Source organism: Nestor notabilis, unplaced genomic scaffold, assembly GCF_000696875.1.
Source record: "Nestor notabilis isolate BGI_N333 unplaced genomic scaffold, ASM69687v1 scaffold21747, whole genome shotgun sequence".
NCBI lineage: Eukaryota > Metazoa > Chordata > Aves > Psittaciformes > Psittacidae > Nestor > Nestor notabilis.
In genome coordinates, this window is record NW_009938081.1 from 5,553 (window position 1) to 29,529 (window position 23,977).

General features: G+C 49.6%; 1 protein-coding gene across 1 annotated transcript in view; it reads right to left on the reverse strand.

Moving 5' to 3' along the window:
• The window catches only part of LOC104409318 (disabled homolog 2-interacting protein-like), a 28,619-nt gene extending 5,425 nt beyond the window's left edge, over nt 1-23,194 (reverse strand). Inside the window, 5 exon segments of the mRNA XM_010019153.1 lie at nt 2,718-2,862; nt 5,095-5,239; nt 13,796-14,350; nt 16,541-16,639; nt 23,045-23,194. Coding sequence (XP_010017455.1) covers nt 2,718-2,862; nt 5,095-5,239; nt 13,796-14,350; nt 16,541-16,639; nt 23,045-23,188 — 1,088 coding nt within the window. The 5' untranslated portion in view covers nt 23,189-23,194.
• Between the last annotated feature and the right edge of the window lie 783 nt (nt 23,195-23,977).

Genomic DNA, 23,977 nt, shown 5'->3' on the forward strand with positions numbered 1-23,977 from the left:
GGGCTTCCCCCCTGCGGCCAGTCCCCCCGCTCCCCCAGCCTCTGCTTCCCAGGGCTATGGACACTCACTTCACCGTGCCCAACTCACTGCTCCTGGCCACACTGCAGAGAGCAGGACCTCTGGGGTTTGTGGGTACCCTGCAGCCCAACGGCCGTGGCCTCTGGCTCTGCAGCTCTCCTCTGAGCCAGCAGCATCCATGCTCAGTGGGAAGAGCCCTCACCCCTCATTTCAGCTGCAGACCCCCAGGTCTAGGGCTGCTGCTGTTAATCCCAGCCAGGGCACCCCACCATGCCTGGAGAGGCCCATGCAGCTGCGCTCCAGGTTTCCAGGTTTCAATCTGACCTGACACGGGTGGGCACACTTCATGGAAGCGCTTGGAAATGCATCCACTGCGCTCAGCTTCTGCTCCGTGTTGACTTCATGCTCTCACATCCATGAGCCTTTACCCTGTGCTTTATAAATAACATTAGGCAGTGTCTTTGGCTGGATAAATTCTCCTCTGTCTTTGATTTGATCCACACAATTGGACAAAGCCCTTCTACTTCATGGTATTTGCCCAGAAACAGGAGAATCCTTTAAGCAATTTAAGGCTTGACTGATCAGGACAGGTTGTACAGTCACTGGGAAGCAACCCTCGCAACGCACGCACCGGCTGCACGCAGCCCCTGAGCTCTGCTCACCAGTGATGGAGACCACAAACCTCCAACTGTGTCACAGCCGATGGAGTTCAGTTACCAGCTCCATGTGACAAACGGGCCTGCAATTCATCACCCAACTTCCCAGTGATGAGCTCCCACATGCTCCAATTCTGCTTACACTGAAACTTCCCAGATGTCCAAATTATGTCATAATTATAACAATTTTCAGTTATTGTAAACCTCTTTCCTCTCTCTGGCTCTCTCTGCAGATGAGCATGCACACTCTGGCACTCTATTTAAAGCAGGATCGTTAGCTCTCAGGATACCTTGGCCAATCCTTAACATTCATCAACCCAATTAATCCCTAAGAACCGCCGAGCACAAAGGAGCGAGGGGAAACCACTCGGAGCAGCTGCTCCAGCCTTCCTTGGAAAGGCAGGACTGAAGGAACAAACTTCCTGTGCATTCCTGACTCTCCTCAGGTCACTTCTCAAGCCTATTTTTAGAGTGACCTTTTAGTGCTGCTTTGGGTCATTTTTAGGAAGACATTCATTCAAACAATCGTAATCCACTGGTGGCCAAAAGCAGTGAATCCCTCCTGGGAGAGCAGGTAAACACCATTCCTGAGTCACTCATTGATCAGCCCAGGGTAAGGTATAGGACACCTGTAAAGAAATCTGCCCTTTGCTTATTTGCCTGAATGAGCCTCCTGCTGCTTGTTCTCTTCCTGAACAGGATCAGGAAAAGCAATTCCTTTCCTGGGCTTGCAGGAGGGAACATTCACAATCCTGGAAGACTGCATATCATAAGCTTTCAGACCTCAATATAACAGCTGGGATAGGAGAGAAAATGAGAAATCCTTATTATCAAAGAATTCCTCCCTCCAATATTATCCTGAGTTGATGTTTTGCAACAACAGCGTTGCTACTAAACGCACTAATACAAACTAAGCCCAGGCTCTGAAGCAGGAAGACTGCAAACTCAGCAGTAAGACAAAGCGATCATTCTCATACGGGTCAGGTATGTTAGGAAGCAGCTGAAAGCAAACCTTGTTATTGCTCCAAGTAAAGAGAATCACAAACCCATTTCTGTCCCTGTCAGGTCACCTTTGCAGACAGCATCTCTAACAAACCCAGGGACTCCTGGCTCCCATTCCCAGGGCTGAGCAGCGGGTCACACACTGAGCCTGACAGCCTCCTCCACAACAGGATAAACTACCTTACTCCAATCAGTGTTGCATATTCAGCCCTGCCCCAACTAGTTGCAAGAACCTTTACCCTGAGAACAAACAACTAGGAAATGCCTTGAACTGCATACCAGGCCTTGGGCCAAGGAGGCAACAGGCTCCCCACCTCTGCCTCAGCAAGCACCCCGGGGCTGGGAGACAGAGGGGTTAACCCAGAGGAATGCGGGATGCTGAGCCAAAGAGCAACCCAGGAGGAACAGCAGCATCCTCCTGGGCTCCAGCACTCTGCAACAAGAGAACATCTGCCTAAACCAAAGCTCCCTGTGCTGGTGCAGCTTCTGTGCAGGAGAGAGGATTTCACAACTTCGTCTGAGACAGGCAGAGTCCATCAGTCTGATCCAGACTGAATCACTACATAGACAGGAGACCCAGGCCCTGCATTTCTGCCCTTTAGTCCAGACTTTCAACACAGTTGGCATCAAGTCTCTCGGTGAATTGGTCACACTAGCAAAGGCATTTCACGTTCCTTGCCTCCACTGTCCTCTCCCCGTCCCTGTGCACCAGTAACCCTTCAGCACCCACTGAAAACAAGCCTGATGGAGAATCAGTGAGGCTGTTGCACTCCCAGAGCAGATGCTCCAAACTCTGCTTGAGCAGGGTCTCACTCCCTGGACCATCCTCACCCTTGCTCCTGATCCCTTATGCACAGCAGGACGTAGGCAGGGCCCTGCAGCTCCCCCTGCAAAGCTCTCTGACAAGCTGCCCATCAGCACAGCTAAGGGATGGGTACCAACAGCCTGGGGATGGGCTGCTGCCGCTCTGTCCCTGCAGCTGCATCACCTCTGTGCTAGCCAAGGGCATGAGGAGGGGAGCGATGCTCACAGGATACTGACCAGTAGGAGTTGATGATCTTGCAGAAGGCCAGCTCACAGCACATTTTCAGGTTGCCCTGATGTTCAGGAAGGTCTGAAGATGAACACTTACTGGGATCCACCTCGCAATTCTCATCTGATTCATACAGTGCCTTGATAAATTCCCCTGTAAAACAGACAGTTGGTGATGGGTTTAGGAGACGCGAGAGATGAGGCCTGCAAGCAAGTCTGTTCACAAGCCCCAGCACCCCAGCAGTTACCCTGCACCCCATCAGTTACCTATACCCACCACGCTGCCCGAACAGAAGCCAGGTACAAGAGCTGGTGGTGGCTCCCAGGGCAGACTGTGCCCCAGTCAGCTCTCAGGATCAACAAGCAGACCCAGGAGCGCCCTGCAGAAAGGCACCCATATTCCCAATGAGCACATTCCATCCCTCTTGCCCAGCTGGCAGCTCTGCCTCTGTGGTTATGGGCTATTGCATCAGAACTGAGCTGCCAAAACACCCGCTTCCTCAGCCCGCCCTGACCCCCCATTACACCAGTTCCAGAGACGCTCCCTTGGGCAAATCCAGTAGGAAATATGCTGGCAAGTTCTGTAATTATTTGTAGGATGGCTGCAACTGCAGCCTGTGCCCTGGCGCGGACAAGCTGGCGTGATTCACAGGAGAAATGGGTAATTAAAGGAAAGGAACCATTTACTCGGTTTATTTTGTGCTGAACATCACACGAAATTGAATTCAAATATTTCTCTGAGCTTGCCTGCACTCCTGTTTGTGCCTGGCTGCTCCTCACACTGTGTGTCTGCTTTGGAGCTCCTCACTCTTGTGCCACCTTTCACCCTGGGTGACAGATCCCTGCTGCCTGGGCTGAGGATGCTCCCCACTGCGTGGTGTCCAGCCTGGGGTGGGAGCCACCCATCCCAGTTAGCACACAGTGTGGCTGGGGATGGGATAATGGGGATTAGGAGGCAGTGTCTAAGGGATCTGCAGAGCCAGGTGATGTTCTGGAGAAGGGTTTGCTTTGGTTTTCTTAGAATTCCCACTGGTTTGCTCATCTTCTCATTCCTGACCATCTTGGATTTTCCCACACTCCTGGTTTTGGCTCATTCTAGTCTGCATTCCTCCCGTATTGCCAAAACACATTTTAATTACACACCGGAGAGCCTCTCCAATGGATTTTCAGCTTTGCCAGGGAGCTCTGGAGCCTCTCTGCTCGCCTGCAGGTGATGCCTGCTGTTATCATCCGGCCCTATTACTTGCTTGTGCTTCATGGTTTAAAGGAAAGCACTATCCTTTATTGTGTTACCTTGTGCTGTATTGTGTTACCTGGTGGCACACAGATGAATCACTTCACTGATAAAAGGTCTTACACAGAATCAGTGCCCCGACCAGCGAGCACGAGCCCAGGCTCCACCTGCATTAGCTGGAGCTGGCTTGGCAGCATTTGCATCGAGCCCTGAAAGAGGAATGTTTCAGCACTCTCTGCCTTCATTAATCCCCCTGCTTTTTAGAAACTGTATGAGGTAATCTACTTACAGACGTGCCTTCAACCAGAAAGCATTACAAGGCAGAAATAAATACTATTCCTTTTCCTATTCTTATGGGCTATGTGTTGGTTCGACTCCACGATCTCCCCTTCCCGACGCTGCCATTACTACTATTATCTTAATAAAGTATTTATGCTTCTTTGCTCCTTGCTAAAATTACACAAATCCACTAGTAGGAACCCAACATACTGAAAAATTAACACTTCAATGGGAGCTCTGCTCATCCTACTGCTAAGATGTGGATCTAATCTGCCTGCCTTCGGCTGAGGCTCAGACATCATGCTTCAAAGGCAGCCTCTCCCCATCCTCATGCTATGCTGGCTGCAAACAGCAACACAGCAATTCCTTCCTGACCTGCCCAGAAGCAGAAGCTCTAATTATTTTCATTTGCATCAAGAGAAATATTTTTGGAGCCATAAACATTGCCAGCACTTAAAAACCAACCACCAGGAGGGTTGTTCCCAGCGTGATCCGGGACATGACTCTCTCATCACTGGAACTTGGGAGATTTCATCTGACTTTCCGGCGCTGCAAGGAACTGAGGGAATGTCTCTGGTCGGGGGGTGCATCAGGGGAAGGGTTCCATCAGCTGCTGTGACACTGACAGCGCCGAGACAGAACACTTGGAAGGCAGCATAATGCCTTCACATACCAATTTGTCTCCTTTGAAAGCAGACTGCAGCACTAACTCAGTGGTGACCTTCACCTGGGAGCAAAGAGCTGCCCACTGGGTCATGGCTGTGCCCCTGGCTTGGACCCTGCTGCCAGCCAAACCTTCTGACAGGTATCAGGGCTCCACCACGCAGAGCACCCTGCAGCCTAGAGGAGGACTTGCCAATGCTCTGTACATACCTAAGGCATCTTGCAAGTATTTCTGCCCCACCAGCTTCAGGTATTCTTCGATTGCTTTGGTGGCCAGTGTGTTCTCCCTGAAAATGAGATGCTCATTCTCACCACAGCGATCAACTTCAGACATCATCAGGTCAGTCAAGAAATCCTGGAAAGCAAAGCCCATGGTGGGTCACCACGCACCGACACACGCTTTGTTCAGCAGAGCAGGCAGCCTCCCCTCCTCTCAGCTTTGTGAGACGCAGGAGAGAGCGGAGGTGCTGCGGGTGGTCCTGGGTGTCCACGCTGAGCTACTCCCAGCCCCACTTCCCTCCTGTTTCTCCAACCTCACGTTGGAGAGAAGAAAAATAAATCTCTGGAGAGACGCAATTTTTGCACCACAAAAAACTATTCAAAATGACCCCCAAAAAATGATTCATTCCAGACCTGCACCACGTTTGCCTTTCCATCAGTGCTGGTTTCCAGCCATGTCTTCTATCAGCCTCATATTTTAGGATGGTCAAGGTTGGAAAGGACCTTAACATCATCTAGTTCCCATTTTGTGGGTGAAACACGTTTGCTGTTAAATGTGACTGTATTTGATGTCTGACTGGTTGCAAATCAAGGGCATGCTCGGATGTCACGAGCTGTGCTCCACAGTTAATGACTGAGAATCAAGCCTGTAATATGCATCAAGATACTCAAATGTCCCATTTCCTTAGTACTCATGGAAATAAACAGCATTGCTACAGCACAGATTTGGGGCCTGATGTGCACACAACCAAATCCCATGCGATTTTCAGCCAGGCTGCTGAACTACAAACCCTAAACTAAAACCAGCCCTTCAGCCTGAGCTCCAGGTCTGCCTCAGCAGCAGCATTAACCCATCAGAGAGCACGAGCCAGGACCCCGTGCATTCTGCTGAGACTCCACTGCGTGGTGTGGTATTTAGTGTGCTCTAGCCAGTGTTAATGCAGGAGAAATGCCATGCAGATTTTAATGCTAATATATATTCAGCTTCTGTTCACTGCACTGCTAATGGGAAAAGCAGCTCTGGGCTCCTGCCCAGCTCCTCGCTGTGCTGGGTGCTAGAAAGCTCCATCTCCTCCCACCCTGTACCATTCACCTGGACAAAGGGGAACAGGCACCGTGTAAATCAGATGCATTAAACCTCTCACTGTTTCCCCATGCAGGAGACAGAGAAATGTTGACATACACACTCAATTCCACAACCAAGGGCACCTTTTTTTAAACTGCCTTCCTCTAGAACAGAATAATCTGCTTGGTAATAACCTTTCACTAAGAAATTCTCCTTCATTTGTCACGACCATACCAGAGGTAACCTGTTCCTGGCAGGGGCAGCAGGAGCATCCCAGAGCTGTCATGCAGAGACCCAGGTCCTGTCCTTGCCATTCCCAAAACACAGCCCCCAGAACCCCCCAAGCACCGTGGCCATGACCCAGCCTGCTCCAGCCCAGGCCTGGGAGAGGGGACACTCAGGTCCCATTCCCTGCCAGCAGCTGGCTGGGAGATTTGCAAGAGAGGCACTTAGCTCCATTTCATTCTTCATATGATCATCCCTGCACTGAGAGCTCAATCAAGGTTCAAACAGCACGCAACGGCCCCAGCTCTCCCACTTTCCCACAAGACTGGGACCAACACACTGCCCTGACCTTCCAGAGCGCCTCAAAAAGAGCCAAAGGAGTTTTGGTTAAAAAAAGAAATCACTTCCATTATTTCTTTACCCTTCCTGAGATCCTGCTACGTCTGCAATGCTCCTGCAGCTGCAGAGGCAAAAACATCCCTCCTGGAAGCAAAGCACGTGCCTTCCCCCACTATTTTCTCTCATTTAGCCCCTTTTATCAGCAAGGCTGGAATGAAACTTTAAACCCCTGCTCAATTCCCAGTAGCTGCTATCTGGGTAACTCCATCACCTTTATCTTCCTGGGTCTCTCCCAGGGTACGTTTCAATTCCAAGCCACAGCTCAGGCTGACACAAGGTGCTGATTCTTAATTAGCAGCCACTGACCTTGGCTTTGCTCGATTCTCTTTCTTGTCACTTTCCCAACATACTAATTATCTCAGGAATAACTGAGTTTTACAGCTTCTCTTAGCCAAGGGTTTGCTTTCCCCTCCATTGCTGGCCAAGGACTGGCAGCTGTGAGATGCTGGTCCAAGCTGTGATGCACACCCCAAATGCAGCCAGGGCTGCTGAGTGGTGGAAACCCAGAGGACAGGTTTTAGCCACTGATAATGCCAATTTCAATGATTTTTGCTGATCTAGAATCCACTAGAAATTAAAATGAGGCAAAATTCCACTGTGGGACTCAGCACACAGCCAGAAAAGACTGCTCTGAAACCTCTGCTGTGGTCATTATCCACTATGGAGCACCTGCAGCTTGACAGCTGAGAAACAACCTCTTGTCTCCAAAGGGGGAAGGAAAGCTGCTGAAATCCCAAAGAGCTCCATTATGGCACAACACCCAAAGCTGGGACTTAATGTGGTGGGATCTGGCCTTGTAACTGATGGGGAGATGGAGGGGAGAGCCAGGACACCCAACAGCACCCTGCAGGCAAGGGCTGCTCAGCATCCCCAGCAGGTCCAGCCTCCCCAGGCTGCAGGAGGCATCTTGCCAGGCTAGGAACCAGCGCTGGGATGTATCAGGGATCAAAATACCCACAGCCAACGTCCTTGAGTGAGTTCCTCTGCCTCTGGGCAGCCCAGCAGAGCTCTGCTTGCTGCGGGAAAGGAGCCTCCTCCATGGGTCAGTTCCCATGACATCCTGCAATTCCTGTCCCAGGGCCATCTTCCAGATCCTGCCGCCCCTCTGCACAAAAAGCCACATCAGCTCTGGATCACACGTCTGGTATCTCTGTCTGAAGGACGCCAGCAGCCAGCACTCGGAACACACAAATGGAATGCAAATACTTGTTGAATCCCTCCGGGGGCCTCACTCACCCACATACAAGGCTCCGAATAAAATGCAATAACTAAAGCCAATAAAACTCCCTGTTTCTGAGCAGCAGAGATCAGCAGGGGGTTGTTTTCAGTTAGGGCCCCTGGCAATGGAAGAAAATAAGATGCTTTATTTCATTACATGGGAGTCGAGAGGGGAAGGAAAAGGTCTTACAGTAAAAATTAAGGGCTGTGGCAGTGCTCTGCAGGCTTGTTCCCGTGGTGTTTTTAAGGGTATTTGCTTCAGACTGGACACAGCTGAACCTGTGCAACTTCAGTCACTGCCCATATGCTGATAGGGAATCACAGAACAGTTTGCGTTGGAAGGGACCTCAAAGATCACCCAGTTCCAACCCTTCCAACTCTTCTAAGAAGAGCAATTCTCAAATAAATAAACCCAGCGCACTGGTTCCCAGCACTTTTCAAACAGCTAGGCATGGACCCCCAGCAGCACGTGCTGTGCTAAGGCAGCTCCTCCAGAAACACACACGAGTGGCAGCCTGGTCCCTGCAGCAGAGGAGCTGGGGCTGCCCCATCCCTGGCAGGGCTCAAGGCCAGGTTGGACACAGGGGCTTGGAGCAACCTGCTCTAGTGGAAGGTGTCCCTGCCCATGGCAGGGGGTTGGAACTGGAGGAGCTTTAAGGTCCCTTCCAACCCAAACCAGGCTGGGGTTCTGTAAGTAAGTCACCTCATAGCAGGAATCCTTGATGCTGCCATGGAGGATCCCCTAAACCTTTGCTTGGGGAAACTGGAAGGAGAATATGGAGATGGGGCTGATGCCCTGGAAACAAGCACATCACAGCCCATGCGTGGTCCCTGCAGGCAGCTGTTGGAAGCTGCTGCCCTGGGGAGGGGGCCTCGACTGGAAAAGGCTCATTGAAAAGAGAAGTCCACCAAAAGAAAACCAACACCTGCTCAGGAATAGGATCCTCCAGTGCCCACGTCAATGGGGCTGAGGAAGCGGACTAATCGCATTGCTCCAACACAAAAAATGGGAAGAAAAAGCTTCTTCAGAGGGGACAAAGCCAGAGCAAAGAAAGTTAATCCAGTCACACATCTGATCAACAGCTGACAGCTCAGCCTCCAGCACCCCCCAACCCTGCACACCCCACAGTGCTTCGAACTTCCAGTGCCAAGGAATCCTACCCTGGTGAGGGGTCTGTCTGCAACATCTATCCCAGTCCCTGTACCCGGGGGGGTGTCACTGGGCAATACTGGCCCCCTCCAGCTCCTGAGCCCAGGAGGCACAGGGATGGAGCCAGCCGGGTGCCTGGCCTGGCTCCGGTGGGAGCACGAGTGTTTCCAAGGCAAAGGGAGCCAACAAGCAGCACAAGCCTTGCAGGACTACCCTGTGCACCCAGGAAGGAGTCTGCACCTCGCTGTGCTGGGGAAGGTCCTCCAGCCCCTCTGGATGTGGCCATAATGGAGCATGTGGGGTTTGATGGAGCTCGTAAGACCCACGGCCCTGCACAGGCTGCTTGGGGGACACAACCCCTGGGGCTGGAGCTGATGGTTCCCAATATTGTAACTGACTGATGGGCAGATTGACCTTGAAATAATAAGGTTCTCCACATCACAAGCCTGATTAAGAGGATTGACTTAACCTTAAGAGGATTGAATTGATAAAGGTAATAAGATTACTGCTAATTTCAAAGACTAGCCCAGAGTCCAGCTGGGCTTTTATGCAAAGGTGAAAAACACCAGGGGTTAGTAGGGCTGTAGGTTACAGGTGGACGAGTGTCAGGACAAACCTACGTGTGTCAGTGTTGCAGCGGCAGAGAAACACAGCACTTGATGTGCAAGGAGAGCAGCAGAGGGCAGGGACTGGGTTCTGGACATAGGGTGTGAAACCAAGGCCCCCACTGCCAGTCATTGACTCTTGACTCCCACAGTTCCTATGAGATCTGCACTGGACCCTTCTCTGCTAGGAAATGTAGTGATGTTCCCCCTGTGAGTGCTGGAGCCCACCCTCCACACTTCTGGCATTTTCCAATTCTCCTTGGGAAAGGAGGTGAAGTGGCAATGTGAGGGTGAACACAGAGGAATCTCTGTCCATCACCTTGCTCATGGCAAGAAGAAAAGCTAAGGGATGTAGTAATAACACACTGAGTGACCACCAACCTCCCCATGAGGGCAGAGGGGCTGGATCCCACACAGGAGGCTCAGAAGCTGCTCACCACCCCAACAGAGGGGTAAAAACTGTGGGGGTGCTCATAAAGCTGATTAAAAGCCTTATTAGTTCAACTATAGCTACTATAAGACATTATCAGAGAGAGATACTCCGTGGGGAAAACGATCTGGTTGCTGCCAGGCTCGTCTATGGCTAAACGTGTGCAGCATCCGTGCTTCCCTGTGCACTTTCCCAGTGCCCTGACCCAGCTCCACCGGAGGAGTCACTACATCTGCTTAGCTGAAGCTAATCCTTGCAGCATAAACAAACAAGGACACATGTTTATTCTTCACTCCATTCACAAGACGATAAATATTTATTTCAAGTGAGCAGCTGGTTCGGTAGAGCTTTGTCTAATGCTGGGTTTGAGCTACCAACCATTTGGACAAGAGGGGTTTTTTAGGTATTTATGGTCATGAACTGAGCTCCAAAAGCTGTAAGACAGCCCTGAAACAAATCTAAGCATGGGAAATATTCTGGAAGCATCCAATAGGTCTTGCTTTGGGAAGGATGCAGCCACAACCACATCACACGGGCCACATCAAGCCATGCTAATGGCAGGGCTGAGCACTCCTGGTAACACCAGGCTTGGCAACAGAAATACTTGAAGTTATGACTTTGTGTCTTTGGTCTGTGGGTTGCAAAACACGTGGAAATAGTCAGGCATCTCCACGCCCTTAGAGGTAACACTTATCAGTGCTCTCACTGGGGAGATGGAATCATGTAATGAGTCAAGGAGCGATGCTGAGAGCCTGCATCCCCGTGTTGAGCCACAAACTCATGTCCCTCTAGCCTCTTCCCACCCATACTTGCCATAAAGAGACAGTGAACAACTTCTGAGTGACTGGGGGAGCCAGTGTAGTGCTGGATGTTTGTCAGACTTCCCACAGGGCAGGGGCAGCTCCCTCAGCCAGCCCATCTGCACTCTTCTCCATTAAAATGCTTTCCCCTTCCTTACTGCCTGGTCAGAGGCTTCCAGGCACACCCCGATGCACACCAAACCCTCACACAGCACTGCAGGGACGAAGCTTCTCCCTTTCCCAAAGAGGGATTGAAGGAAGCATGGACTCTGAGCCCAGAGAGGACACTCTGCTTTCATTCTCCACCTTTTACTCTACCGTGATACAGCTGTGAAGCCCAGGAAGAAGCAGATACTTAGGGAGAAAACTCAGCTACAGCCCTTGTCCCCATCCTGCTGCAGCTCTACGTGCTCTGCACGTGGCATCACCCGCACAGCACCACATCAGCCCTCTCCTGCACACAGCTCCTGCAGCGTGGCTCTGGGTGGACACACGGACCCCATGGCCCTGCCTCATTAAGGGATTACACCGTATTTACAGCAAATCACTACAGGAAAGCAGGGCCTGAAACACTGCACGAGCAATTAGCTGCTAACAAGTCTTCACAGATAATCTACTGGACACTTGTTTCTCAGGCCAACTGTTAATTGCTGCTTTAGCAACAGCTACAGCAGCCAAAATCAACAAAACCCCCTTTATCAGCAAGATAAATTGGTGGTTGCCGAGTCCACGTCTGCACTCTTCAGGGCAGGGGAGAGCTCTCGAGAGGTGGCTGGAACAGCTCTTGGCAAAGCCCAGGGATGCAGAACCCACCTCCAGCTTCAGAGGTCCCAGGAGGACAGAGCCTGGAAGGGGGGGCTGCCCCAAGGGTGCTCCTCACCCAGCAGAGGCTGGATATAATCTTGATGTAAGAAATGTTATACATCTAGAACAATCAATCACTGGAAAGACCTCCCCATGGGCATGGTGGGGTCCCATCACTGGAGGCTTTCACGATACAACTGGACAGGGTGCTAGCTAATCTCAGCGAGGCTGCCTTTCCCACAAAAGGCTGGACCAGATGATCTTCTGAGGTCCCTTCCAACCTGGGCTGTTCCGTGACTCGATGATGTTACCTGCCTGCTGTTTCTCCCTCTCTCTGCTTGTCCAACTAAAGCATGCACCACCTGGTTCCCATGCTCCAGTAACTCCTGTTGCTCTGACAGCTCCCTAAACCCTGTGCTAATGCTGATGGCAGATGACAGGCAGGGAAAGCAGAAGCTCCATTTTAGGGGGAAATTCATCAAGTCTGTTTACTGTTTGCCATGTCCCCTGTGTAGAGCCTTGGGATCTCAAGCACTGATGCAGACACATGTCTGGAAACACACTTGCTCTCTCTGGAGCCTCTCCAGTACCAAGGAAAAGAGGAAAAAAGCAGGAACAGTGATAACAGCTCTCAGCCATGCCAACATACGATCTGTGGTGACTGAGACTGGGGTGTCACTTGAAGACTTCTGCACCAGCACCGTGTAAGCCACGGACACAGTCCTTCATGGAATGTTATTCCAAGAGGAGCCCTGGCACTAGTGGGCGAGGGGCAGCACAGCCCATGGTTCATGAGGAGTGGTGCCAGCAGAAGGCAGGGCTGTGCTCAGAAACCACACACTGAAGGGTCCAAAGCCCTGGCACAAGGAGTGAGGAGGGGACACCTACGATGCTCCCTTGTGTAACCACAGAGCATATTTCACATGCTGTGAACTGCTTCTGTCACCTCTGAGGGCAACAAAGCCAAGGGGAGCAGGACTGCAATCCTTCCCTGTGCTCCTGGGGCCTGGCACTGCTGCCCGGGATAAGGAAGGCTTTAACAGCTATTTTCTCTGCCTCTGCAACAGCAGGCCCATGGCTGCACAATCCTCTCAGTGAGCTTTGCCTGCCCTGAACCAGATCAGGAGGCCAAGCCACTTCTCTGTCCAACAGAAGGTAATTAAATCTAATCCATGAACCCTGCCGTGGTCCCAAGCAGCAATGGCAGCTGCAGAGGAAGCAGAGCCTTGTGATTCCCCCTCAGGTGAGGGGCTCGCATCTCCTCAGCACTGCAAAAGCTTTGGAAAGCTTGCTCTTCCCCAGCTCCCTCCTGCAGAGGTCAGGGAGATGTTAACAGAGAAAACAGAGATGCCTCAACTCCTGCAGTGCTGACACTGGCACTGCTCACCATGGCCTGCCATGCCCCCCGGGGATGAAGGATGCTCTGCAGCAGGGGGGTCGCACAACTCCGTGTCTCATGTGCTGGGGACCTCAGTGCTTGCCTGTGCTGTCCAGTAAGGGAGTTCCCAGCTCTGCTCACCCTGCCTGTGTCCTCACAGATCACAACCAGGAGTAAATCCCACTCTCTGCCTCCTCCTTCCCAGCCTGGTGGGGGATTCCCAGCTATGAATAATATGTTCAAAGTCGTCCACACAGACTGAACTGCCCTGGGTGTTCAGTGCAGGAATACCCAGCACACAAAGGCTGCTTAGCTTAAGACAGCATTGCTTCCATTTCACCTCTGAGAACTGCCTTGCTTACTTTCACTGTTTATAAGGCAAAAGCCTGGACTCTCAGCCTCCAGAAGGGAGAAAAATAACTCAGTTGGTACCTTGAGGTCCCACTGACCTCTTTGCTAATTAAGAAATTTGCAATTTGCTAGCAACCTGTTTGTAATTAAAAGCGAAATTAGAGTGTATGGATAGCTAGGCCTGAAGCCCAACTCATGTGGTGATTTCAAAGCCCAACACAGAGCCTACTCCCGATGGTCGCCGGTGGGATGTCAACGGGTCTTACCTTTGCCTTGCCTGTACTCTGCAGGATGTGCACCAGCGCAGACGCCATCTCCTCCTTGTTCTTCACGCTCAGCGAGGGCTCCAGCACCGAGCACAGCACCATGTAATTGTTAGTGATGTACTCAGCAAACTCTTTGTACATCTCCATGGGAAGAATGCTCATGCTCTGGTAGCGCGACTTGATGCGGATCATGGGCCCTGGGGACTTGCCCTTGCCCGGGTTGGGGCTCACCACTGGGTACCACTTCTCTACGAACTGCCGGCCCGTGACCGAGCTGACAGGGATGTTCACCTGGCCTATGAAATTGGTCTTGTCCTTCTTCTTCTTCTTGTCAGTCTCTTTGTATAAGTGCACCGTAATGTTTTTGAGCGATGGGAGGTTATTAAATTCAAAGTGCTCCCCCCAAAAGACATTATCAGTTTTCAATTTACAGGTAGTTCGTGCATAAAGAACGTCATCCAGGCATAATTCACACAAGTACTTCTTCTTAGCTGGCAGGTCCTTGGCTTCAATAATCCATAACTTTAACATATTCTCTACCCTTCTGCTGTTGTCCTGAAAAACAGATGCAAAGAAAAAAAGGTCACCAAAAAAACCCAAACCACAAAGCCAAGCACAAGAGAACTGGAGATAGGAGTTAATTATTTCGGATGTGCTAAATGAGCAGAGACTTAATTACATTTTATTTTAAGGAAATACTGGCTCTCAGGAATCTGCATAATAACACTACTTATGTTAATTTTCCAAATATCACCATGCTCTCTGTGTCTGTTGGTGCCAATTAATATAAGGAACAAGGAAGATAAAACCCTTCCAAATCATAAATGTACCATTTCCCATTCACTGCCAAGAGGGCCTCAGCAGAAACCAGAAGAACCTCACTGATCATTAATGGTTTTTGCAGAATAGAAGCTGTATTACAGGTATCTCCCAACCACCTCCCTTTTTAGTACAGCTGCTTTGCAGCAGCACTGGAGTCTGTTTTCTTCACTGTAATAGAGCAACAATCAAGGGATCTGAACACACACCCAGGGATCACCTCATCCATGGCTGGAATGCAACCACCTCTGGCAGGGAAAGAAGCATTTACAAAACCTCTTGATATTTTAGGGCAGACGTCCAGAGCACCCAACTAGAACATCAGGAGACAGAGAGAGTCCCACAGGAGAATCACTACAATCCAGAAATAGAAATGTGGCTTGGCTATCTTTTAAACAATCACAGAGCAAAGGACACTGGATCTTTAAGAGCTCCCCAGTGATGCTGACCTCATCCTGGAAGAATATCCAGGGGCATCTGTTGCAGGAGAGGCTTGAAAGATAAAGCACTCGCAGCTGAACCACTGTGAGGGGTTCTGCAGCAACCTGCTTTGCTGGGAAACCCCTCACTGAAACAGCCACCACGGCTGGCTCTGCTCTGCCTAGGAGGCTGGGGAGGAACGTTCCTGCTGCAAGTCCACAATGGGGTACTGTAGGTTCAGGAAGTACACGCAGGAACTACACAAGAACACCGAATTCCTGACAGAAATATCAAGTCAGATACTGAGAGTTTATTGTCTGTGAACTCAAACAAAGATGGAAAACTAGCCATCAGTTAATGGCATGTTTTGAGATGAGGGCACTCTTCCAAATGAATTTCCACTGAACACCAGCATCTCAAAGCCACAGTGACGTGCCCAGCCCCAACTCACATTCCTGGGACTTTTCCCATGGTGAGAGTGACCACGCAAACCTTACACAGCTCTTGCAGACCACTACTACCAGGTTGCTGCACTTGGAAAGCATCAGAGTCGCTGAACTCCCATACAGGAACGTGCTGCTGGAGGCAGCAGTCCACCTCTCCCCTCCACTGCTCCTGTGATCATCTTGAAGGAAGTCTTTTATACTGACATTTGGCACTGTGCTGGGAACAATCGAGCCCGACACAGAGGGCTCCTTTAGCAACCTGCCAGGCCTGGACCTAACTTGTATGCAGTTATGTGGCTCTGATGCCAGGAAGGAATTCACAGGATCCCATCTTTTGTGTCTTTTTTGATCAGCAGAAAGAGACTTGCTGATAGAGCTCATCAGCTGTGAAATCCTGCAGCTGATCAATCTCCGTTACCCAACTCAGTGCAGAGAGGGAGAAGCATTTTAATTTAGGATGTACTTGGTCTTAGTGGGCCATAAAACCGCATATTGGGTGTCCCTGTGTTCTAGTGAAGGATTTGTTTCTCTAGATCTCAAAGGGGATGACTCTGCCACTCAAGTGACTGGAGAAGGGGAAGGTAGATTCCACTATTGCCTCAGAGAACTCGCTGTGAGTGGCAGCTGAGTTTCTCCATCACTAAAGCAGACACCACAAGTACTACCAGAGTGAGGGAGTGCGCTCTGTGAACTCTTCAGACCGCTCAGACTTGTCACTTTGCTGGCAGCTACCTGAGAGCTTGCCGAGCTCCCAGAAGTGGAAAGTCCTATGTATGCAGCAAGTATCATCAGTAACAGAGCAAGACTGAAGATTCTTCAGGTCTGATCAATTCTCAGCAACAGCTGAAGCAGCAAGTGCTCAGAAAAGAGGGGAAGAAGTAATTGGCACTTGTCTGTAAATATAATTGTGGGAGAAAGCAATATGGAAAAAGGCTGACCCACAGTTACACTTACTCACTGTGTAATGACAATATGTCCCCTGCTGCTACTATGCACTGGGCTATAAAATGTAATAATGAGGAAGTGAACTCTAACAGAGGCAATTCCTCAAAGCCACTACCTTATTTGGGTGCACGGCACGCCGCAGGTTTTCCATCCATTTATCTCGCTCTGCTGCAGAACGACACGAGAAGCACTTACTTCCTGATGAAGTCGTCACCTACAGGGAAAGGAACAGGATTATGGCTTGACCAGCACACTGTAGGCTGCGATCCGGGGAGAGGGGGAGTTAGGAAAGATGCTAGTGGGTTTCTTTAGTACATGTTTTGTTTTAAGCAAACAGCTTTACCCAAGCACGAAGCAACAGCCCCTAAGGCTGGCGGAAAACCAGGGCAACTCTCATGTCACAGAAATAATCATGGAAGCAAATTCCAACTAGTTCTCCTCTTCCACATCAGAAAACAGTAGAAAACAGGCCCCACGCATGTGACACTTTAAACCACCAAGTTCCACAACTGAGAGTACAAATCTTTACATGAACTAAAGATAAATTGCAACCACTTGGCATTCCTCCAGATTCAGCCCAAAGCTTGTGATAGTAACCACCCATTCCTTGTTTTCAGCAGAACATCAGGCCTGGGAAGGCTGATTTCCCACCTTCCCCCTTCGTGTCTTGTTGCTTCTGAAGACCATGCTGTGAAGAGCAAGGGGACAAGCACATACATCCCACTCCTGGCAGCAGTATAAGCAGCACTCACACCCCAGCCAGAGGCATTCCACACTCGGGCCCCAGGCTGGGGCTCCTGGACCTGGAGATGGGTGGTGAAGTGCTGCTGACCCCTCCTCTCATGCTTCCAAGGGGTCTTTCTGCAGCGTTTTTGTGACTTTCTCTGGCCATTGGGATTCCATAGCCATGTTCTGAAGAAGAATGCTCATAGCAATGACATTTCCAGTGGTGAAAATGCCCCTCGTTCCTTATCACATCCCTGCTACCACACAGAAACAACTACGTTGAGAGCCCACTAAAGCCACTGCTGCCCAGCAGCCCCAGGATGACAGGCACCAAACATTTCTTCCTATCCACCACACCAAGCTTCCTTGACATCAGTTACTGAGCCAAGGTCTCAAAGGCCAATAGTTCTCTGCATCTTCTCACATACACATATTCCTCAAGCCACTGTCTCCTCCAGGCCCTGCTGGGAAGCTGAGAGCCCGTGACCATGGTACCACAACCCTGTGTTGCCCACAAAGCCCTTCACAAGCTCTGCCCGTCTCTGCATTCACTGCTTTTGGTGATGTCCAGTAATATTCTTTATGTACATCTCTGATGCAGGCCAAATGGACCTGGCCAGTACTTTAAATAAGTCCCCTTGAGCTTCATTTCCACCAGTCTCAACCTGCAGAATTATTTCTGAGTACTTTATCATTTCAGAGTGTTTGTGCTCCCACACTGCACACTGGGTTATCTGCTGCTGGGAGACACAATCTCCTTTAATTTCATGTATCTCCCAGAAGCCTAACCTGTTCTTACAGCAGAGCTGGCACTTGCTAAGATTTGTCATTAGCTAATCTCAACGATGAGTTGAACGCATCCTGCCTTTGAACACAGACATCTTCTAACCAGGACAAAATAAGCAGCAGCCCATCCTTGTCTTTACACAGCAAATGCAAGAAATCTTCCTACCCTTGATACCCCAGAAACTCTCTTCAGGGTATCACATCTCCCTGTCCTCACATGCTTTTATCCCCTCCCCTGTTAAAGTATATATTCTTCTGAGCACAACCTATCTTCCATTTCGAAGACGACTCCATATTAGCAGGCACGGCAGTATGACCTTTTCACCATCCCTTCATGATTCAGTGTATTTCCAGCTTCTCCAAAGCTTCCCATCACAAATCCAGCCTGCTCCACCTCCTGTTCGCTGCTGTGGATGCTCATGTGAACCTCTGTCCCTGACCCTTCTCAAAGGGACTTCTGGTGGCACAGAAGATGTACCACTTGCAAGACTGTGCCCATGGTGTGGGACCCCTACGCCTTGCTCTTCCGGAGGGTATGGCAGTTCTGCATCTTGATCCTTTTCTTGACTGGGAATGACACCTAAAGAGGAGCAACACGCAGCTGATGCACTTCTGCTGTGGTGCTGCACCATCTGAACACCGAATTTCCAACCCAAACACACCAGAAGCACCACTTAGCTTCTGGTTTTTAAGACCAGAACTTACACTGAAGTAACACAGAAGGCGCACAGCAAATGAGCACTGCTCCAGATAGCTCCCTGAGGCTTCAAACCGTTCCTCAGACAAGAGCCTAACAATCGACAACTTGAGCCCTGTCTTATTTACCTCATTTAATTCAGCTGCAAATGACTCAAACCCATCTGTGTTCAATTCCAAAACATCAAACTCCTGTCACTCCTGGTACAGCTGCATTGTCCCACACGTGCTGTGGTCAGGTTTTGGTACCCCACCATGGGAAAACCCTCCCACTGACATGCTAAGGTCACAAAAATTCAGTCCCTACCAAGTGCTTAGAAATCAGTTTATAAAGGTGGAGTAGGTCCAATACAGCTTCCAGTAAACTATACCATCAGTCCATTGCCTCAAAGGTCATTTCTCACCTAGCTTTTTGTTCGGCTGTTTTGTTTTGATGGGAATTTGGTGTACAAATGCATTTGAAAACAATGCTCTTGGATCTAGGGAAGGTGGTAGGAAACCTGGAAGCTCCACCATGAAAGAGAATTAAGACTTCTCTGATTGCTGTTGAAAGATGCTCTCTTAAAGAGAAGTTCTCCTTGGTGACACACACAGATCCCACAGCTGCATAGAGCATTCATATCCAAATAAACAAGCATGCAATTTAGCTGTCCTTTTATTGAATCTGTTCATTAAACCTCATTTTTTTACCAGCTCTCTGTTACACTGAATATCTGGTACATTTTCTTGCCACACTTAAATCAACATATTATCACTGAGTTATCATGGTAAAATTTACTATTCAATACCAAAACAATTACCAATTAACTAATCACTCAAACCCTAAAAGCCCTGTAACTGTCATACTTCAGTGAGAGATGAGGAACATCCTCAGATATGAAGCCCTCTTGATCTGATGGGAGTTGAAGGTTATATCTACCACGTGTGACCAAAAATATCAATTTCCCCAGATCTGAAATAACATCCCAGCTTTGAGCCGTGACCTAAACATCATATGGCATTAGTGATCTTCATGAGATATTATCTTTGTAAAGAGAGTATTCTGGTCTCATGAAGATTTTGGATATGCTAGAGTACTATTAACGTGAAGGATAAGCTCAATTAGTAAAACTCGTTCATTTCTAAATTCACATTCACTATCCACAGCCCTTGCTTGGGTGATCTCTTAAGTCAGACAGAACGTCCTAGGTCCAGGATGGGTTCCTCGAAGTCCACTTGAAGGAATCTCGCAGGAGTAACAACAGATGATAACTGAGTTACTGAAGCTGCTCATCTCTCAGTGTTCAAAAGGAAAAGCTGAGGCTCAAGCTGGTCACTGTGGCCAAGTGCAGAAGGACAAACGAGCCCCGCAGAGCCGCGTCGGCTGCTCGGGGCCACGCGAGCGCTGGTGAACATTTGCACAGCTGGACTAAATTTAGTGGAGCTAAATTTATCTCTGCTAAATTCTCCCTTGCTCCGGCAAGGCCAGGATGAGGCAACATGGTTCCAGTTGTATTAGAGCAACTACAGCTTTCCTTTCCGCTGCTCTGCATCCCCCTGCTATATCCTGCGACAGCCCAGACACGAGCTGTGCAACAGGGCAAGAATTGGGTCTGCCAAGGCAGGAACAGAGCTTTTCAGTCCTAATCCCTCTGCCTGGCCCAGGTCATCAGGACCCCACAAATAGCTGAGCCAGGAATAGGCTCTGGGAGCCTGGACTCCGAATCTGCTTCACTGGGCTAAGATGCCCACTGTATATTTAGCACTTGCACTGGCACTAGCTGGTTATGCTGACTGGGAAGTCTTATAAGGAGAAAGAAGATGCTGCTGAGTAACTTCCAAAAAAAAAAAAAAAAAAATCAATCAAGAAAACAAGTAAATACCAACTGCCAACTACTGAGACAGGGAAAAGCAAGTTTCATATAACTAAATAAGCAGGAAAAGCCAAATGCAGTTGAAAAGCTCTGCATTACTGCTGACTCCTTACCCCGGCAGAGCCCAGCTGAGCAAACAGCTTTAGCACGTCTTAATGCAGGTTAGTCAAGCTAAAGAAACAATCCCACTGCACCTCCATACAGCCAAGTGCCTCCAACAGAGCCGCTTGGGTTTGTTCCACTGCAGATGGCTTTGGCACCTCTCGCCTTTGTCTCCCTTTGGGTGCACTGCCAGTTCCTGCTCTGAACCTGCCCTCTCAGCGCGACTCCATCTGCAGCCACCTCGGATCTTGCCATCTTGTTCTCCAAGCCATGAGGCGGCTGCTGCAGCTCGGTGGAGGAGGAGGAGCTGTGGCTCGTTGTGCCTCGCACAAGTGAGACCTAACAGTCCCCAGCTGGTGATGGGAGCAGCTTCCCAGGCTGTCCACTGCCCAAGCACCCCCGTGCGAAGGGAACGTGGTGAGGAGCTGCGTAAGGCTGGCGCTGCCCAACAGCAATGCTTCACTTCTCAATTTAAGATGGCAAACTTGGCCATTCCTGGCAGATCTCCCTAGAGAAGAGATCCACAACAGCCTCAAAGCACAGAGCCAAGGCACAGTTACCAACCGGCAGCAGCTTCCCAATTCCCTGTGCAAAAAGTTATCTCAGTTCCTGTTGTCCCCAGGCCCTTCTTACTCGACAGTTCTTGGTGACGGCTCCTTTTCCAGGCCATCAGCTGAACACTCTTCAGTGTTCCCACACTCTGCAGCTTCAGTTTTCCTTTCAGACTCATGCAGACTTCAGGCAGAGCTTTCCCAGTTGCAGGCCACAGGAACCACCACAGGTTTTACTTGTTCCACAGAAGGATGGCAGCAGTTTTCACCAAGCCTTGCCTGCACTTTCAGATAAAGCAATGCTGAAGGACTTGGGATCACCAACCTTCGACAGGACCCTTGGGACATAACGGTAACTGAAGGCAACATTCAAGCAGTGAGGTGGTCACTGCCTGCCACCCACCAGGGATCCAGGAGATCTGCAAACCCATTCCAGTGCTGACCTCACTCTGGATTTGAAAGAGGCTCTCTGGAGATCAAAGACCAACACATTAACACAACATGACATTTAGCTCCCACCTCGGTCCTTCCTGCTGGAGCTGGCTGATGAGTAACCGTCAGTTACAAATCAATGTCCCTTTTGTTTTCTGGCATTCTTCCTTTCCTCTGCAGGATGTGCAGAGCAGCAATTAACATGTTCTTTTTTCTGTATGACTCTTCTTTATCCAACTCACTTAAAAATAAAGATTTTCTTCCTCCTCACAAGTGCACGACTTGTGCCATTTCCCTCTCAGTCAACTTTCTGCAAGTACCGTTCATATCCCTTCCTCTGCTCTTGTGTGCTGAACAGAATTGGTAAACAACTCTCATATTATGGATGTCACATCTATTTTCCATCTAGCTTCATTTTATCTTTCTTGAGTGGAATGTAATAGAGGCCATATAATTTACAAAACTGTTCTCCTCCTGACCTGCTGTTCAATTCTACAGAGAATGAACAGCACTGGAGAATTTATACCTCAGCCCACTTCTGAGTTGATGTTCGGGGCTGGTTTCTGCACGACTGTTTGTGTGTTACCTGCCTATGTTGTCAGAGATGGAACTTTTAATTCATTTCTTTCAAAGTGTGCTAACGTCAGTAAAGAATCTTCACCTCTCCAGTCGGACTCCTCTTGGACAAGGCTGTCTTCACCCAGCACTGCCCATCCAAGGGAAACCTGTAGTGCCACCACCCCTGCAGCACAATCCAAGCATGGATATACTGTTTATCTGCTCTTTGTGTCCAAGTACAAAGAGGTAACCTTCTCTTCACAGTATCGACCACCTTATTACTGTAAGAAAACCACTTCCCAGTTCCATACCCAGCCACTGCCATAAGCAATAATACTCTGCCATCCACAATGCAGGACAAATGATTCCCAAGACATACTACACTGAATTATCCAACAACAGACTGGTTTGTACGTGTCCTACTACCTCCCACTAGCGCAGACCCAACCACATGCCACAGCAGATGTTAAAAGAAAATTGAAATACTCACAGATTTTTCTATTTACCCAAACAAGTGAAGCTTCAGTTTGCTAGACCAAGTCCTCAACACTCCCACTGACAACAGAACACTAGCTCTGTGACCACGAATAATGTCTTTGTGAGCGCTGAGTAGGGATTAGCACTTTCTTATATCTGTATGAACATAAACTACACATTTATGCTCTGCTAATACACAGCCTGAAGTAGCTCAGCACCGGTGGTGGCAACAAGCTCTGCTGTGACAATGGGTACAAGGCAAAGAGCTTATTGCTCTGATTTTGTGGATATGATCCCCTTTGGAAAGATGGGAGTAATTTTCTGCCTATGAAACGGCCTCTGTTTAGCAGTTTAGAGGAGTAATGTTTTACAGCAGCAAGAGCCCACACCTGGCTCCCCAGCCAGCCCCGTCAACAGACAGACAGAAAGGCTCCTTACCTCAAAGCAATAGTCTTGTCCCAGGATGCTACTGTGGACCGGCTTGATGACCACTTCTTCCTCCATACTGAGATCCAGAGCCTCAACAGCACTACTGGGACTGAGCAAAGACTCGTGGGAGCGTGATTCTTTCAGCCTCGGCATTAGATGGGATCTAAGGGAAAAATGGAACGGGATCAGTGGATGCTTTCCTCCCCAGAAATTATTTAGTCCATCTGTTAGCAACAACTGCAGAATGTTCCTGGTAATTTTTTACCCTGAGATAACAGAGGGCCCAGAATAGCAGGGACTGCTACTCTGCCCCATTTATAATTTGCTGAGCAGGTTCTATTCCAGGCTGTTTTTCCAAGCCCTGATGCTGCCAGGACTACATTATCAGAGGTGTGCAGACTGTGGGGCTCTGCACAGCTGAGCAGGTCTCTAAATGTCTGTCATGCCCGTTGTTTCCAGGTGGGCTGCAGTACATCAGGGAGGTGGCTGGCCCGAGCAGGAACCACTGTGCTCACCAGTCCCACAGTTGGGTCTGCAGCACCCGACTGCTGGGGCAGGTTTACACACTTGTGGGGATCCCATTAGCATCCTACTGTGTATCTTGGTGTTTCACAGCACCCAGACCCTACTGACAGAAAGAAGTTACCTGTAAATGGGGAGGAATTAGTGACTTTAGCCCTTGTAAAACCCCAGACCCACGTTCACCTCCTGCCTGCAGAGTGTGCCCAGAGAATGGCACTGCCGGAGCAGTGGCAATTCCCATGAACAGGAACCTTTCTCCCCACCACAGCTCACTCATCCCTCTCGCTGCTGCAGCTGCTATCTGGATCCACACTCTGCAACCAACAAGCCAAAGGCTCGTGTGTTACACACCTGGGATGGGGACAGTGTGGAAAATAAGGCCATGATAGCCCTATCGATTGATCTAAATGCTCCGGAGTC